This window comes from Anabrus simplex, chromosome 9, assembly GCF_040414725.1.
Source record: "Anabrus simplex isolate iqAnaSimp1 chromosome 9, ASM4041472v1, whole genome shotgun sequence".
In the NCBI taxonomy this organism is placed as follows: Eukaryota; Metazoa; Arthropoda; class Insecta; order Orthoptera; family Tettigoniidae; genus Anabrus; species Anabrus simplex.
Genome location: NC_090273.1, coordinates 116,305,422 through 116,324,937, shown reverse-complemented (window position 1 = coordinate 116,324,937; position 19,516 = coordinate 116,305,422). Strand labels below are relative to the sequence as shown.

Below are 19,516 nucleotides of genomic sequence, written 5' to 3'. Positions count from 1 at the left end.
GACAAAACCTTAACAACATTTCATTTTGTGAAATAACAATTTGGAAACAAGACTAGAAAGATCCAAGATTCCAGAACTTTAACACTCTCGGGCTACACGCCCCTACTTTTACAAAAGCACAATTGTTCAAAGGGGCAGAAAACCCCTACCACATGGAGCACTTGCTCCCCACTTGTAACCTCAAGCCCCCCAGAGGCATTCTTACAACACCAGAAAAGAGCTGACGCGCTCTCAGTTTTCCAAGCCTATTTAAGGCAATGTCATACTTTACAATTAATTGCCATCAAGGCACAACTTACAACAATGACACGGGGGTATCTTGTACCCAACCTACTGGGCCTTAGCCGAAAAAGAACAGGTTAAGAAACTGGCCCGAAAAACCAAAAAGAATGGAGGCGTGTAATTGCACTCCTACACATACATTCTTAAAACCTAAGAGGCACTAGGCCGATGAGACAGGGGCTATACCCAAACTATGGAGGTGACCCGTATAAGAAGGAAATTTAAACATTACGGAAGAGAAAAAAATTTCAGTTACCAAAACGTAGTCACCTCAAACCAAAATTAAGGAGAGCTTGAGAGGGTAAAACACTCTCTATCCCCGAATTACAATTACAAATTTAAGTAAGTTTTTACATAAGCCTGCACAAAATTACATATTTAGGAAATGAGGTTACATTGTAAAAGGTTTAGGACCTTTCCCGCGGGTTAAACTGCTGAGCTAGCAAGAAATAAAGATGTTAAATGGCCATTACCTTTTTGAAGACCTGCTCCTTGATGAAAGAGGCGTTTCCCGCCTCCTGCTTTACGTCCATACCCTTAGTTAGATGTTGATCGAGAGGCCGAGAGACGAGAAAATCAGCAGTTTAAAACCCCTCGGGGAAAGTTCGAGACCTTTCATGAATGATCAAAACACACCCACGGAGTTTTATTGGTTAACATCAAAAGGTACACACAAAATCGAAGAAGAAATTCGGGATTGGCTGAAAATTAATTACAGAAATTATTGATTGGTTAACTTCGAAAGTGGCGGAAGGAAAAGATAAATATTGCTAACCCAAAAATGAATGAACAAAATTTACTAAAGAAAAACTTATAAATACAAAATTTCTTCAAATAAAGTTCCTTCACTTCGCACCAGGGTGCATTATCATAGTTTTGTAGTAGAGACATCTATGAGAGAATGTCCGCACTTCTTGATCAATGGAAAACAAAGCAAGTTGAAATTCACACAGTAGTGGCAATTTCGTAATCACAAAATTTACGGCAGTGACAGCTTCTGAGGAAAAATTTAAGGTTGTCTAGTTCCAAGTTCAGTGTTTCTTCAGTAGAGGAGTTCTACTGGGCGCAAGATTTATACGTGCGGCGTAGAGGTGTACCACCCGGTGCAACTTAATTTTAGTACTATGTACTGAAATAAAATAAGAATATGATACTTCTGTTTCTCAAGATACAGCGGTTTGCATAATTAATCTCAGACGTTAGGTTGCTTACTTTCGCCTTTTGTTAAATTTCAGAAAAGCTGTTCCCGTGTAAATTTAAAGTGAAAATGTTATCATTATTCTACACGGAGGTTAAAATATGTTTTTATAATACGTGCACGGTAAACCTAGGTTGGATGAGGCCGTTTAAAGTAAGAAAACGAAAATGTTTGCGACAAGCCTCTGGAGTGATATTATCACAATTTTTAAGAATGGAACAATATGCGTGTCCAGATTATTGGAATTAGAAAATTCGTGTTAATGAGTAAGCCGCTGCTTTGAAAACATCCGCGAAAATGTTTAAACAAACTGATTGCTGTTTCCTACCGATTTTAATAAGGACATACCGCCATCAGAATGCTTTAGGGGAATGCGCAATAAATTACCAAAGTGGGCTTAGTAACATTCTTAGTACATATTTAGGAGTGGTGGTGGTGATTATTGTTTTAATAGGACGTACAACCATCAAATAAACTATCCTCTGACACAAGTGGAAACAATTCAGGACTCAACTAAGGGCCCTTTGTACGCCAACCCACACTCCGAAGTTAAGAGCACCTTAGGCCACTTGGACGACAAACCACACTCCTTTTACGACACGATGATGCTTGTTGTTTAAAGGGGCCTAACATCGAAGGTCATCGGCCCCCTTTTACGACATGTAGTGGTGATTATTGCTTTATGAGAGAGTACAACCAGGCAACCATCCTCGATTAACACTAACCAGAGAGAAATTAAGATACTGGCCAAAGAGAGGCATGGACCATGAAGGGCGAGAAATTAAATACTCCGCAGCTCTCGAATTCTCTTGTAGCCTCGGGGTCGGAAAAGAGCAAGAGTTGACCATCGGTGGTGGGACATGAGATTAAAATTAGCCTGGCACAAGTAAGTGGAAGCAATGCCAGAATTCAGCTAAGGGGCCCGTGGTTACCAAACCATGCTCCCAAATTGAGAGCTCCTGGGGCCCCTTTCAGTCACCTGTTACGAAAAGCAGGGGATACCGTGTGTGTTGTTTTACTACCTCCAACTCCACAGGGACTTTTACGACAGGCAGGGGATACCGTGGGCCTTATTATACCGTTTTCACCCACAAGGGATACATATTTTAGAGGTGGTGGTAGTGATTGTTGTTTTAAGAGGAAGTACAACGGGGCAACCATCCTCTATTATCACCAATTAGGAGGAAAAATGGAAGGGGTATTACGATATACTGCTACCGTCTGGCTCCGACAAAACATGACATTCTGCTGAGTGCGCTACCCTTCTTTCTGCTCAATCTGGATTATCCTCGTCACCATTTAAATTCCTGTCCGTTTGTTCACTTACATAATCACTACTTCCATCTAAGCAACATTCTGATCTCACTTTCTTTTCACACATATTTCTCACAGCTCTCAGGTAGTTATTCATATTGCCTTCACTGTTCCACTCTTTAATTATCCAGGCAATAATATTTTGTTTAACACTGTGTCTACACACCACTATCTGTTGGTCACTTAAGAACTTCTTCCTCAAATTCTCAGTTTCCACACATGCACCAACTAAATATAAATCATCCGTTTTCTTCCTGCATAAAATACATAGTGAGATATCTTTTCTCCTGATCCGACCCTTATCTATATATATAAAATAACTTTTCCTGACTGACTGGCTGATTGATTGACTGACTGACTGACTGACTCATCATCGCCGAGCCAAAACTACTGGATATAAAGAAGTGAAATTTTGGGGATACATTCATATTAAGATGTAGGTGCTCGCTAAGAAAGGATTCTTGGATATTCCGTCGCTAAGGGGTGAAATTTTAAAATGAGTGTATCTATATCTCAAAACTTTAGAAGTTTACAGTTGTAAAAATTGGTATTTAGAATCTTCTTTAAAAATAAGGAAACACGTATTTTTTGTTTTCGGAAAATCCCAATAGGTGGGGTGAAAAGGGTGAATCAGGATACCGGTACTTTAATCTCAAAAACTGAAGATATTACAGACCTGAAAATTGGTACTTTTGATCTATTTAAAAAATAAAGAAACACGTATTTTTTGTTTTTGGAAAATCCAATTAATGTGAGGGTGAAAAGGGGGTGAATTTCTAAAATGAGTGCATCTATATCTCAAAACTTTGAAAGTTTACAGATGTAAAAATTGGTATTTAGAATCCATTAAAAGTAAAGAAACACGTATGTTTTGTTTTCGGGAAATCCCAATAAGAGGGGTGAAAACGGGTGAAAAATTGGTTAAATGCCCTTAATGAGGATATATCTCAGAAAGCGAAGATATTACAGACCTGAAAATTGGCGTTTGGGATCTCCTTTAAAAATAAAGAAACATGTATTTTATTGTTTTTGGAAAATCCAATTAATGGGTGGGGGAAAAGGGGAGAATTTTTAAAATGAGTGTATCTATATCTCAAAACTTTTAAAGTTTATAAATGTAAAAATTGGTATTTATAATCTCCTTTAAGAATAAAGAAACGCGTATATTTTGTTTTCGGAAAATCCCAATAGGAAGTGTGGAAAAGGGTAAAACATTTGGGTTGAATGCCTTAAATGAGGATACTTATATCTCAGAACTGAAGATATTACGGACCTGAAAATTGGTATTTGGGATCTCCTTAAAAATAAACACATATTTTTTGGGAAAATCCAATTAATGGGGGGGGGTTTGAAAAAGGGGGTGAATTCTTAAAATGAGTGTATATATATATCTCAAAAACTTTTAAAGTGTACAGATGTAAAAATTGGTATTTAGAATCACCTTTAAAAAAAAGAAATATTTTTTGTTTTCGGAAAATCCCAGTAAGAAGGGTGAAAAAGGGTGAAAATGAGTTGAATACCGTAAATGAGGATACTTATATCTCAGAAGATATTACCGACCTGAAAATTGGAATTTGGGATCTCCTTTGAAAATAAAGATACACATTTTTTTGAAAATCTATTTAATAAGGGTTAAACAGGAGTGACAAATTGGGTTGAATTTTTACAAAGATTAAATCTACAGTTTATCTCTGAAACGTAAAATGTTACAGACGTAAACATTTGTATTTGGAATCTCCTGTAAAAGTAAAGAAACATAGGTGATTTGTTTTTGGAAACTCCACTTAAGGGGAACTAAAAAGGGGGTTACATTTTAAAATTAGCATTTCTACAGTATATCTCAAAAACTTAACATTTTACCGAAGTGAAAAATAGAATTTTTATCTCTATTGAAAATAAAGAAACATGTATTTTTTTGTTTTCTGAAAAACCACTTGGGTGGAGGGGTAAAAGTGACTGAAAATGGGGTTGAATTATTTTCATTAGGATACTGATATCTCAAAAGCTGAAGATGTTACATACGTGAAAGTTTGTATTTGCAATTTCCTTTAAAAATAAAGGAATACGTATTTTTTGTTTTCGGAAATCCGCCTAAAGAGAGGAGAGAAATTGAAAAATTAGTTGAATTATTTGTATGAGGATACTATTATCTCAAAAACGAAATATTTTGCAGACGTGAACATTGGTATTTGGTATCTACTTTAAAATTAAACAAACACGTATTCTTCGAAAATCCTATGAAAGAGGGGGGAGGGATATGAAAAACTGACAAATGAATTGAATTAATTCTATGAGGATACTTACATCTAATAAAAACTAAAGTTGTTGCAGACGTAAAAATTGATATTTGGATTTCCTTTAAAAACAAAGAAAAGGCGTTTTTGGGCGAAATCGTTCTGGGGGCGGGGGTGAAAATGAGTTGAATTCCTTTTATGTGGACACATATCTGAAAAACTGAAGATGTTGGAGTCGTGATAATTGTTATTTAGAAGGTCCTTTACTAGTAAAGAGAAATATTTTTCATGGGAAATTCACTTGTGGGGGGGGGGGAGTGAAAGGAAGTGAAAAGTTTTGAATTATTTTTATGGGGATACTTATATGTCAGAACTGAAGGTAACAGACGTGAACATTAATATTTGGAATCTCCTTTAAACATAAGGAAACACGCCTTCTTTTGGGGGGTAGGGGGTAAATCAACTTAACTGCAGCGGGGTGAAAAAGAAGTCGAGACCAATTGATTTTACTGTTCATAATGTACTTATTCTGATCATAAACTGATCATTTGTAATCTTTCCTGGGTTCGTTTTCAAGAACCATCTTTTTCTTTGGAGTAAATAAAGTTAGATTACAGTAGATTCTCCTGGCATATAAATACAAATTTAAACACACTTGAAATAAACGATATGAATGATATTGGCTGTGCAAATGTTCACCTCTATAATAAGGTCAATAATTCACGGAAGTATATCATTCGTGTCGCCAGAAATCTCGCGCACTTGCCTACGCGCGACGATGGTCCTGGTCACATTGTCAGCAATGACAATTACAGAGGGTGTAATTTTCCGCCAAGTAGCGGTCTTGCATCTTTCTGTGAGTTCCAAACCATCAATAACAACAACAACAACAACAACAACAATAATAATAATAATAATAATAATAATAATAATAATAATAATAATAATAATAATAATAATAATAATAACAATAATAATAATAATACCTACCCACTGATTGTTCAATATTTACTACCTACTAGCTGCTATACAACAAGCACTTCTTTCTATTCAAGAACATAACTACACACGAGTTACTATATATACGGATGCTCTGATTGTTTTGCAATCCCTGGCCTCATATTCTCTATCAGCTAATTGGTGTGTATATAATGTTAAAAATCGCATTTATATCATTAACAAATTTGGAATTTACTTAACATTAGTATGGCTGCCTGGACATATAGGCATTCCGGGTAATGAAAAAGCCGATTTTTTTAGCAAAGCAAGCTTCTCGACTCTCCGTTCCTCTTTCTAATAATGTAGTTCCTCCGCCAGATTATATTTCCAGGATTAAAGATATTGCTCGTAATGAGTGGCAGGTGGATTGGCAACATACTGTCCAAGTAAAAGGTAACTTTTATTAACAATTACAACCTGACATTCCAACGAAACCATGGTATGTGTGAGGGATATATTCCCGAAGGCATATTACAAATATCATTCGGTTAAGGTTAATCATGCTCTTAAGCCCCAAGACAATTTTTGTTTTCATTTGACTCAGTCTCCCCACTGCTCGTGTGGTATGGAGATGCGAATCACTTAATTTTTCAGTGTCCCTTAACTGTGCTTCCACGTTCAATGCTTCTTCGTAGTCTTGTACGTCTTAAACATGTTTTCCCAACCAGTGTTTCTTGTTTGTTATATAATCCTTCTGCTGATACAATCATTGTCATAAACAAGTTTCTTGATGATGCAAATATTGTATTATAATACCTTGTGTAGTGCTGCTGATGGATTGTTCTAATATACCCCTGTTTCCATGGGTGTTACTGCCAAGATACGTTGAGTGAACTGCGATTTCATATTTTAGCCTATAGCGGTGTGAGATGCTAGGTTAACGAGTGTTTCACAGATTGGTGTGCTACTGTTTTACAAGAGGGATGTATAACGCAAAACTTGTCTGCTAGGCAGCGTAATGGTAATACCCGGTATGCGCTTTCCACTGCTCGATTGTTTTACATGTGACTTATATGGAGTATTCCTACATTTGTGACATCGAAACGAAACTTTTGCTTTAAATGCATTAAAATGGAGTTGCCATATTCTGCTAATGTTTTTAACAAGACGGGAAATGATATAGGTGCAATGACGTTTGCGGATTTGGAAGCAGAATTGAAGAAAAAGAGGGGGAAAATAGGTGCAATGGCGTTTGCGGATTTGGAAGCAGAATTGAAGAAAAGGAGGGGGGGGAAATGCAAGAGTTGATTGAAAGGTAAGGAATAAATGCAGCAACTCCTTCTTATAGCGTTTTTGTTAAGATTGAATTCTTAAAGTACAAATAGCATTATGAAAACATTTTGTAATACGGTATTTTTCTTTTCTTCGCAGGTTATGGGCGTACACAAGGCACGACGTTGATGTGACAGCAGTGCCTCGGGCTACATCCAGTACGACTGAACTTCATTTCCCTGCAGCGCACGAGTGTCAGGATCTTGTTTCGGACCATAAGACGAATATAAATATTTCAAATTTGGAAGTAATGAATTATTTCCTGTTGAGGAAGATTGAAAATTGATGGTGCTCTAGTGTCAAATTATGGGTCACTGTGTGATTCAGGGTACTGTACCGCACACGGTGTTATGGCTATTTTCCTACTTCTATATCTTCTTGCTCTGGGAGTTATTTCCAAGGTACCGGTGCCTCACCATGAAAATATCGAAGGTACAGCGTTCTCCTTAAGTCTTCGTATTTCGCCTAAAATTATTGAAATAGGTCATATTAAATTTTCAGAATGTTACTAGCTTATTATAAAATTATTTCTTAATTAGTACTAATTAGCTTACTTACCAGTTTCGGTAATGACATTATCTTCAACTGTAAAATGTTTCGAGCAGACTTTGATATTAGGAGTCACATTTTTATTTCGTAGGTCCTGCCTACGAATAGAACGTTTTACGGAAAGGATCCTGCTTATGAAATTGATAGTATGAATACGGTCGACCTTGATTTTGGGACATTGGGACACAGCATTAGTCAGGCCTCACAATTTTCTTGTTGTCTTTGTTGTCGTAACGATATATTAAATCTTTAACTTCATCATTTCACAACGTAACTTCCATTAAAAACACATAAAAACAAATGACGATCGACAAGCGCATACCGGGTACTACACGTGAGACATCTATCGGTAGTGTTTCAGTACATCCCTGCAATAAGGTATTTTATACTGGGCAACATTTTAAGAGCCCATAAGCATCACCAAGAAGGAGAAGAAGAAGGAGAAGAAGAGCGGGTGCTTCGAACAGGCAGTGGCTGGGAATAACATCACGTTGTGTTTTGTAATGTGTTGCAGTTTGTTTATCACGATCGGTATTTACGAGAACTGTTTCTTACATTCTTAGCAGGAGGTGATTCCGACTTGAATGCGAACTTCTCAATGTGTATCTTTCGTTTTGAGACTTTTAATGTGTTAGTACTTAGGAGAAGAAAGTTCTAGAACATGAAGATAATTTCGATTCGTGATGAGATTGCTCAGTGTGTACTATAGTTTCTGCTGTAAGACTTTATCTGGAGTTGTTATTCAGGTGTGTGGTTTGTAGAGTGTTGCAGTTTGTTTAATTTGACCTCACTAGTGCATTGTAAGGCTTGTCAAAATGGAGAATACTCCAGCAATGTTTGGAATAATTGTTTCCGGGAGGCCGGTTGAAACAGACTTTATGCTTACTACACCGACGCAGTTTGTGAAGATAATTCCTGATGCGGATTCAATCAGCCACATTGTAGTTTTTCTAACAGGAATACAGCCTTTTCCAGAGGGTATGGCGGGCTTAGTTTATTTCTGTTGCCCTGATGGAAACGTCAAGCTTTTGGGGGATCTTTCAAATGAGAAGCCGTCTGCAGTATTCAGAGTCTCCAATTTTAAGAGGCATGAACAAATGAGTAATGATTTTACATTTGGGCAACAACAAGTACCAAATGTTGCTCAGATTGGAATCTCTATTGAGCCTATTTTAAATGTTCAGCAGCAATCAGCTCTGGTTGTTAATGAGACTTCTGAATCAATGGATGTGTTTGGACAGAAAATTCTAGAAAACTTCATGAATTTTATTTCTAGTTATACTGTGACTCAGGCACAAATGACTCCAAATGCTACTGAAACATATGTTCCTTTTTGTACTGTACAGACTTGGTATACTACCTTTCAACGTCGTCTTCAACAAAATCCTTGTTTTTGGCGCCATTGATATTTTAAACATTTTTCACTAATTTGTATTTGTAATTTGCATGCCTAAGATTTGTGTGTAAATAATTGGAATTTCATTATATCTTAATATATCTAGATTTTTGCCATTATTATTTTTCTTTCCTAAATTTGTTGTTTTCAGATTTACTTACAGTGGGAAAATTTGCTTAGACCTATAGCTGTTATTACATTCTATATTTCTCATATTTTTAATGTTGTAAAATGAAGGCAATTCCCTCTTCTTTGCATGCATTTAAGGCATATCCTAGCACTTTATGTTGCAGTTATCAGAGCACACACAAATGTCCTGTTCAGTGTATGAATCCTCCGTCCCATTCATTTCTTTCTTTCTTTCTTTCTTTCTTTCTTTCTGTCAGAACTGCTCTTGTAGGTGGTTTATCACTGTAAGTTAGGTAATTATTCTTTTTCCTTACCTTGTAGAAAATGAGCTATTTTTAAGCAATTTTGATATAGGTACCTTTTGGAAATCAGTCATTGTTTCCCTTGCCTTAACACCTTGCCATTATTTTTCTCAGTTTACAGCAGCATATCTACCTCATAGGAAGGATTTGAGAATTAGAGTTTTTAGTGTTATTTAGTAAAGCAATTAAGATTTCTTATGGCTATTGCTTTGCTCTGTTAGTTGTTCGTATAAACTGGTTATCACCATAATGGCAGCAAAAGATTCTGTGCAATAAGTGAAAGCAATTAGCACTGTTCATAGAATGTGTTGGATTCTCTACATGTGTGCTGCAAGAAACTGTCTAATTTTTAGAATACAGTGCATGCTTTCTTAGGTATATCACACTGTATAATGTGCCAGCCCTGGATATCCACAACAAAATAATTTCCGAAGAAACAAATCTCTGAATATTTTAATATTTAAAACTAACGTAAAACCAGTCTTGCTCTATGCATGTACAATGTAATTTGCAAATCAAATTAGTAAACAAATAAACAAATGCTAGTCTTTATGAACTGCTGTTTGTACTGTATCTTGAATATACGGTATGACAGATATTTTGTTGAATGAAATCCTGTGGAAACTACAATGCAGGTGCTGGTTACTATTGGAATAAGAAACAGGAAATAGCACTGGATTAGATGCGCCCTAAGTTAACCATGAGGAACTATTGAGTAGGCAGCACTACAGTCTGTCTCACAATTGAGTGTCAGAGTATGCAAAGTTTGCAAGGTTTGATTTTAGTAACACACTCCGTAAGTATATGAACATCTGCACAAATTTAATGTTGCTCTTGCTCATTATTAGCAATATAATTTGTGTATTCCTTATTCTTCCCACATGTATATACAAATACCATATGTTACGTCGCCTAGACATAAGGAGGCAAATCACTTGACGGAAGAGTTTTTGGGAAATGACTGTCTGTTTCACAAACATGTTCCTTGAGGCCAGTAGCTCAGTGATTGCTGACCCAAAGCACGTGTCCTGTTTGCTTGTTCTAAGTTCATTGCGATAAAAATAATACATGCTTATATATACTTTTTAATTAGAAATGCATGCCTTTGCTGGCGAGATATAGTGTTTACAGTGCACTATGTGTTCTGGTATGGGCTATATCAAATTTGTTACTTTCATTGACCTGTCACAGTCTCATCCTTGGCTTTGACAATATGAAAGTGACTGAGGTATGAGTGATGCTAGTAATACCATTCCTTATGCAGCCAGTCCCTGTTATGAATGGTGTGAAAATATCGCTCATAGGGTCAGTTGGTGCACATATTTCAGTGGGCTTGGCAGACTGATATGTAAGAGCAACTGCTGGCTTGGTGAGGAAAGCAACGGGAAACTACCTCACTCCTCGTTTCCCTAGTACGCCTCTTCAGTGACGCCTAGGCTATTTATGACAGCTGTTGGCGAAGCTGCAGAGGATCAAACCAGCCTTCGGGCTGATTACCCAACATACATACATACATACATACATACAATTAGAAATGCAAACGACTGTGCAGTTATATATATGCGTGTGTGAGTGAAAGTGGCATAATTCTTTCGTGCTAGGGAATATATTACTCGCACACTTTTTAGTGATAGATTTTTTATTTTTTTTGCTAGGGGCTTTACGTCGCACCGACACAGATAGGTCTTATGGCGACGATGGGATAGGATAGGCCTAGGAGTTGGAAGGAAGCGGCCGTGGCCTTAATTAAGGTACAGCCCCAGCATTTGCCTGGTGTGAAAATGGGAAACCACGGAAAACCATCTTCAGGGCTGCCGACAGTGGGATTCGAACCCCCTATCTCCCGGATGCAAGCTCACAGCCGCGCGCCTCTACGCGCACGGCCAACTCGCCCGGTAGTGATAGATTTGTGTTCGGGGGGTGAGGTGTTAGGAGGGAGCTCTCCCAGTTCTGGTAATACTGCCAACTGAATGGAAATGAAATCTGAATTGAATCAATAATTTGATAGATCGATATGAATTTTCTAAACCTTTATTATCTTAAGCCAACAACTGTGTCACACACACATTATATAACTTTTCTCGATGCAAATATTGTTCCTAGCATGAATTCTATAGTTTGGCTTTGCTATGTAAACAACAACAGTACTAGTACGTAAAGTGTACGTCAGATGTCGCACAGCGATGCATAAGTGATTCATAGTTTGTGTTTCAAAGGTTCCCAATACGAATCTCGAAGATTGCCGAGGTAGAATGATTCAGCACTAGGGTGTCCCTCTATCACTAAAAAGTGTGCGAGTAATAAGTCATATTCTATTGGGTCATCATAGCACAAGTCACTGATTTAATTTCCAACAGTTAGCAGAAGAAAACGATTAAGCCTATTAAAAAAATGAAAATACAATTTTCTGAAATACATTGACGTAGGCCTATTCATTTCAAACCCTCTACAATCATTACTGTCTCTGTTTTTAAAACTTTAAATTTATGTCCTGAAATGCAGCTACTTTAAGTTGCACTCTTTAGCCCTTGCACGAAAGAATTGCAAACCATGTGTGAAGCAGGCCAGTCTGTGATTTAACACGTGGAAGCTGGATGATATTGCGGAGGAAGTCTTGAACAGTGTGTTATCAACTTGGCTGATGACACAGATACCAATGTCAACACCGAAATGGAAGGAATAGAACTGCAAGATAGCAACTAAACTGTGAGTCTTATTGCTACCCATTAATGCAGGATGAATGTACTTTTTTGGGTTTGTTGTATTATGTTTCTGTTCAAATAGGCAGCTTTTATTTCAGTCAGTTTTTATATCTAATCTGGTGCATTCTACCTGGCATGATATTTGTGTATGGCTAAACATTAGGTTGCCCTTACCTTCAGTCTCTCTAATACACACCTCACAGCAGAAAATCAAATGGTTTTAACTCCTCTGTGATAAATAATCTTAATAAATAGGATTATTGTTCAGGCAAAACAGTCTGAGCAAAAGAAAAATATTTTGTAACTGGTAGTATTTGAGAATACACGTGCTTGTTTATTTATTTCGACTTTCTCCTACTGAAGATCGCCACTGAGGACAAAGTATACAAAAAGACAATATTAAAAGTAATTATGAGTAATTACAAATTTTAGTGAAAAATGGAAGGGTATGCATAGGTATTTTAAGGCAGAAACAGGTTCCAAGAAGGACATTTCAGGAATAATTAATGGACAAGGGGAGTGTGTTTGTGAGGATCTTCAAAAGGCAGAAGTATTCAGTCAGCAGTATGTAAAGATTGTTGGTTACAAGGATAATGTCGAGATAGAGGAGGAGATTAAGGCCAAAGAAGTAATAAAATTTACATATGATAAAAATGACATTTACAATAAGATACAAAAGTTAGAAACTAGAAAAACTGCTGGAATTGATCAGATTTCTGGAGATATACTAAAGACAATGGGCTGGGATATAGTACCATATCTGAAGTACTTATTTGATTATTGTTTGGTCGGAGGAGCTATACCAGATGAATGGAGAGGTGCTATTGTAGCCCCTGTGTATAAAGGAAAGGGTGATAGACATAAAGCTGAAAATTATAGGCCAGTAAGTTTGACATGCATTGCATGTAAGCTTTGGGAAGGCATTCTTTCTGATTATATTAGACATGTTTGTGAAATTAATAACTGGTTCGATAGAAGGCAATTCGGTTTTAGGAAAGGTTATTCCACTGAAGCTCAACTTGTAGGATTTCGGCAAGATATAGCAGATATCTTGGATTCTGGAGGTCAAATGGACTGTATCGCGATTAACCTGTCTAAAGCATTTGATAGGGTGGATCATGGGAGACTACTGGCAAAAATGAGTGCAATTGGACTAGACAAAAGAGTGACTGAATGGGTTGCTGTATTTCTAGAAAATAGATCTCAGAGAATTAGAGTAGGTGAAGCTTTATCTGACCCTGTAATAATTAAGAGGGGAATTCCTCAAGGCATTATTATCGGACCTTTATGTTTTCTTATATATATAAATGATATGAGTAAAGGAGTGAAATCGGAGGTAAGGCTTTTTGCGGATGATGTTATTCTCTATAGAGTGATAAATAAGTTACAAGATTGTGAGCAACTGAAACGTGACCTCGAAAATGTTGTGAGATGGACAGCAGGCAATGGTATGTTGATAAACGGGGTTAAAAGTCAGGTTGCGAGTTTCACAAATAGGAAAGTCCTCTCAGTTTTAATTACTGTGTTGATGGGGTGAAAGTTCATTTTGGGGATCATTGTAAGTATCTAGGTGTTAATATAAGGAAAGATCTTCATTCGGGTAATCACATAAATGGGATTGTAAATAAAGGGTACAGATCTATGCACATGGTTATGAGGGTGTTTAGGGGTTGTAGTAAGGATGTAAAGGAGAGGGCATATAAGTCTCTGGTAAGACCCCAACTAGAGTATGGTTCCAGTGTATGGGACCCTCACCAGGATTACCTGATTCAAGAACTGGAAAAATCCAAAGAAAAGCAGCTCGATTTGTTCTGGGTGATTTCCGACAAAAGAGTAGCGTTATAAAAATGTTGCAAAGTTTGTGTTGGGAAGGATTGAGAGAAAGAAGAAGAGCTACTCGACTAAGTGGTATGTTACATGTAACTAATCTCATGATTAGACCCGTATTGAACTATGCTATGATATACTAACAATTTGTTGGTTGTTTTGATCCACCTTTTCAATACAAATTAGTTTGTGTTGCTAGGTCGTAATGTTACAACACTAATTTACCGAGACATGTTTCGCTTTGTTCACAAGCATCATCAGCCTATACAATTGACTCAAGGTTTGTCATATTTGGATTGTTGTTACAAATTTTATTACATTGAATGTAAATCTAATTTCAGTGATAACAATATTTAAAACATAGGAATAATATACACTTTGAAAATTATGACAATATGATTTGCAATGTTAAAATGGAGTAACTCTTAATTCTAAAACACATTGATGTCCAAAACACAGTTTTTACAATTTGAAAATTTGGCTAAAAATTGTTTGCAATGTTAAAATAAAATTGATTCAATTATAATTTGGCATTAAAATTTGAGTCATAAATATAAATATAAATATTGGATGTTAATATATAGGAGCCATAGTTTCTAAAGTGCATTGGTTTCTAGAATACAGTAACATTTCAGTATTGAGAATTTTAGTTAAGAATTGTGCTCTCTAATTAATGTTATTTAAAAAGACGGTAATTTTGCATCATGCATGATTAGAGTCATGATGATAATCTAGAATTGAAGTCTTGGGTTCGTTGGAGAATGGCTTCTAGATTTGATGAGGCTTGCTGCTGCAGTTTGACCACAGGAAGTATTGACATATTTAATTCTTGTTTGTAGCGACCAGACTCTCCGTTGGAAGTTGATTGTTTTAATGTAAGTTATGGTTAAAATGGGCTTCAATCCAAATTTTGAGTATCTGAATTTGTTTCTTTCGAGATATAGAATGGAAGAAGCATCCCTTTGTCTGCTGCTACAGAATCTTCTGGACCTTATTCCGTTACTGTGACTATTGTCTGTTGTGGTTCTAGACTTCAATTCTAGATTATCATCATGACTCTAATCATGCATGATGCAAAATTACAGTCTTTTTAAATAACATTAATTAGAGAGCACAGTTCGTAACTAAAATTCTCAATACTGAAATGTTACTGTATTCTAGAAACCAACGCACTTTAGAAACTATGGCTCCTATATATTAACATCCAATATTTATATTTATATTTATGACTCAAATTTTAATGCCAAATTATAGTTGAATCAATTTTATTTTAACATTGCAAACAATTTTTAGCCAAATTTTCAAATTGTAAAAACTGTGTTTTGGACGTCAATGTGTTTTAGAATTAAGAGTTACTCCATTTTAACATTGCAAATCATATTGTCATAATTTTTAATGTGTATATTATTCCTATGTTTTAAATATTGTTATCACTGAAATTAGATTTACATTCAATGTAATAAAATTTGTAACAACAATCCAAATATGCCAACCTTGAGACAATTGTATAGGCTGATGATGCTTGTGAATAAAGCGAAACATGTCCCAGTAAATTAGTGTTGTAACATTACGACCTAGCAACACAAACTAATTTGTATTGAAAAGGTGGATCAAAACAACCAACAAATTGTTAGTATATCATAAGTGGTATGTTCCGAGCTGTCAGCGGAGAGATGGCGTGGAATGACATTAGTAGACGAATAAGTTTGAGTGGCGTTTATAAAAGTAGGAAAGATCACAATATAAAGATAAAGTTAGAATTCAAGAGGACAAACTGGGGCAAATATTCATTTATAGGAAGGGGAGTTAGGGATTGGAATAACTTACCAAGGGAGACGTTCAATAAATTTCCAATTTCTTTGAAATCATTTAGGAAAAGGCTAGGAAAGCAACAGATAGGGAATCTGCCACCTGGGCAACTGCCCTAAATGTAGATCAATATTGATTGATTTATTGATTGATTGAATGCTTTCTTCGACTCTCAAACGTGGTGAGACAGACTGTAGACTGAAATCCACAGGGAGACTAAGAAAATGAAAAAGTTCTTTAGAAGAGGAGATTGCAGAGGAGGGGAAGACCTGGAAAGAAGTCAGTAGGTTGGTAGGCAGCAGAATGAAGTGGAGGAATGTCTGTCACATGAGTCATGTACTTGAAGAAGAGTAAGAAGAGATGAGTGAGAGATATATGAATTACAAATTTGGAAAAAATGTTGATTTGGCTAGAAAAAAGTGAAGTGCAAATAGGAATAATATTTTCATGACTTAGTAAATATAAAAATATGTAGTAATGAAACCAATTAGAATATTTAATCATCAAGAGAAATATGTTATAATTCAGAAAGAAAATGGGTACTTTGAAGTTAAACCACTGTGTTGTAGAACTTATCTAATCTCATACCAAGAGCTGCTTCAGAGAGATCTTACGTATTCTTCATAGAATGTGCTGAATTCTCTACGCGTGTGCTGCAAGAAACGGTAATTTTTAAAATATGGTACATGCTTTCCTGGGTATCTTGCACCGTGTAATGTGCCAGGCATGGGTATCAGTTGCAGTGATGATTGATGAAATTCTGCACAGTCAGTTTCAACCTTGTAGCTAAAGAACATGGGAGGCTACTATTATGTGTAGATGAGGTGCAATTAAAGGCTATTGTTGAGAATTTGTTGATCAGTGTAACTTCTGTTTTTCTCACCTATTGTGGCAGCACCAGCGTCAACCACAGAACTATAAATAATTTATTCCTTGGACCCTTTTGGTATGAGTGAGTGTTTTGTTTTTATGATAATCTTCTTTGTATCCAACATATCGTCGTTGCCGGGACAAAACCTCCTATGTGATGATATTTTTGGAGATATACTGACCCGCAGCACATACATTATGAAGAGTGAGAATGTCTTGACAATATTCACACAATATTGCACCTTAGATGACAGAACCTTACCGGCCAAGGTTCTAAGCAAAAATATTTCACATAGGAGGTTTTGTCTCAGCAGCAACCATATGTTTTAGATGCCCTGTTGATCACAGTATAGGATGGAATGTTAAAATATAGATCAATAAAAGGATAAAAGGGGATATCTGATAACTGTTTAATCATATGATATATGACGTTTGAAGACTATGGCCGGACGCGTCTGTTGTATTGGAGTTACTCCACTGAACCTTGTTTGTGCTATCAGGTTCGTTTCTTATTGACTATTGTCTATTCTTTCGGAGTAGCCTTTTTTTTTTTTTTTTCAATCATCGCGATGGCGACTGAGGAAAAAGAAGACATTTTGAAATTGTCCATGAAGAAGCGTGGTGTTGTTTCAACCATGGAGGCCCATCCCACCAATGTGAAGTGACGAGATGCTCAATTGTACATCCTCTAGATGGGAGGTCAGTGGGATTCAAAGGACCAAGGATGTACTTCCACTCTACCTCGAGTTACTTTTCGTACCTCCTTGACATGATTCCTGACAAAGACTGGCCACTCTTCTCTTCGGATCCAGGCAAGTACCATCTCAAGTCACTCCGTGCGTGAATGGGTTCAGTGGTCCAACCAATGGCATCTCGAACAGCTGATGGTAGCTGCATCAACTCTAATCATAGCATTGTAAGTTTCTTAGATGGAGCAACTCTCGACTTAGACAGCACGAAATTGACTATGACATCTCCCTGTTCAGTATCACTGCGCAAAAAATACGCAAGCAGCATACGCCTTTTAACTTTTGTCAATGAAGAGGTGCAGTGAACGATCATGAGATGTCTCAATATTTTGAGGGATGGTTATTTCTTTGATCAGAGGAACTTGTTGAAGTCGAGCATTAAAAATCTTTTTGTTTTAATCATCTATAAGATCATCCCAGTCCAATTTTTTCTCCCATAGGTTCTTTAACATCAGCTTCAAACTCAAAGTTACAAGTCCACTAAAGCCAATTGGATCGAATATTCTCTGTGTCATGGAGAGAACATTCCTCTTTGTAAGATAGCCCACCTGAGTAGCTTTCTCTCACCAACTGATGTTTAGACTAAGCTTGCCACTCTTACGCTCGCATTTAACCCCTAACATAGGAGCTGACTCTCCAGAAGAGTCACCTGAGAACTCCCACCCTCCGAGATTAAAACCTGCTTTAGCCATAACACATGTAGCGAGAGTCTGCAGATACTCAGCCTCTGAAGGACTGCCTACACTCGTAGCTGAATTATGTTATTTGCTTTACGTCCCACTAACTACTTTCACGGTTTTTGGACTACTAAATTATCAACATAGAATCCTGTCTTCAATTTTTTCAACTTCTATGGGATAATTCTTAATACATTTACTTAGTTGGTGATCGAGAACTGTAGCCAAGAGGAAGGGGCTACAGGTCACCCTGAAAACCACACGGGAGTGTCTCATTGTCATTACTGCCGTCATGGTTCCGCCACAGGAACCTTTGATAGTCTCTATCTTCAGGATGTATCACAATCCGTATAAAGGCTTTTTCAGTTTCCGCTGAGACACCCACGGTTTTCTCTCGAAATTGCAACAAAATGTCTGGTAAGAGTTCATTGAGATTCGGTCCTTGCTCCAGGCATTCATAAGAGAAGGAAAACCAGCAATTTTTGCAAAGGCGTCAAAATGTCGGGTAATAGTTCAATGAGATTTGGTCCTTGCTCCAAGCATTCATTAACAGAAGGAAAACCAGCAATTTTTGCACAGGTGTCAAAGACGAGGCGCATCGTTGTGGTACTGGTAGTCTGGACGATGGGGCAAGTAGTGTCCCTTACAATTCTCCTTCGCCTTCTCATTCGCTTCAACCATTCACAAAATACTGATTCGTAATTTTCAGATAAACTGTTGGATCGGCGCATCTTTCTTGTTGTCCTCCACCACTTCAAGATAAGATGGCAGTTCTGAAACAAGGGACCATGGAAGTCGAACCTGGTATCGACCGTCCACATATTCAACAGTTCTCTTAAAATGGTCCAAAGCAGTTAATCGCTTAGCTTTTCAATCCTGCTTCTCAGCTAGGTCACTGATACCAGTGACCTCAAGTTTCCACAGATCATCAATGTCCCCATCAATTATAGTTGTCATAGTGTAGGTTGTGGCAAGATTGGTATAGAAGCTAGCAGTGGATATCTTCTTCTCACTGCCTATTAGAGTCCAGCAAAATAAAATTTCAACAGCCACAACACTAGAAGAAAGAATTACTCTGTTGCCTGACCAGATCTTGCACATGATACAGCTCTTATCTATTAAAGAAACTATTTTTTAAAAATAGTTTACCGGACGAGTTGGCCGTGTGGTTAGGAGCGCGCATTTGTGAGCTTGCATCCGGGAGATA

The 19,516-nt window shown here is 37.0% G+C and overlaps 1 protein-coding gene across 1 annotated transcript; it reads left to right on the top strand.

The window, feature by feature from the left end:
* The first annotated feature begins 8,300 nt into the window (after positions 1-8,300).
* LOC136881037 (protein OPI10 homolog) lies at positions 8,301-9,351 on the top strand. The gene has a single exon (XM_067153635.2). It carries the CDS (start codon positions 8,664-8,666, stop codon positions 9,252-9,254), a length of 591 nt encoding a protein of 196 aa, XP_067009736.2. The 5' UTR covers positions 8,301-8,663; the 3' UTR covers positions 9,255-9,351.
* Positions 9,352-19,516: the final 10,165 nt, after the last annotated feature.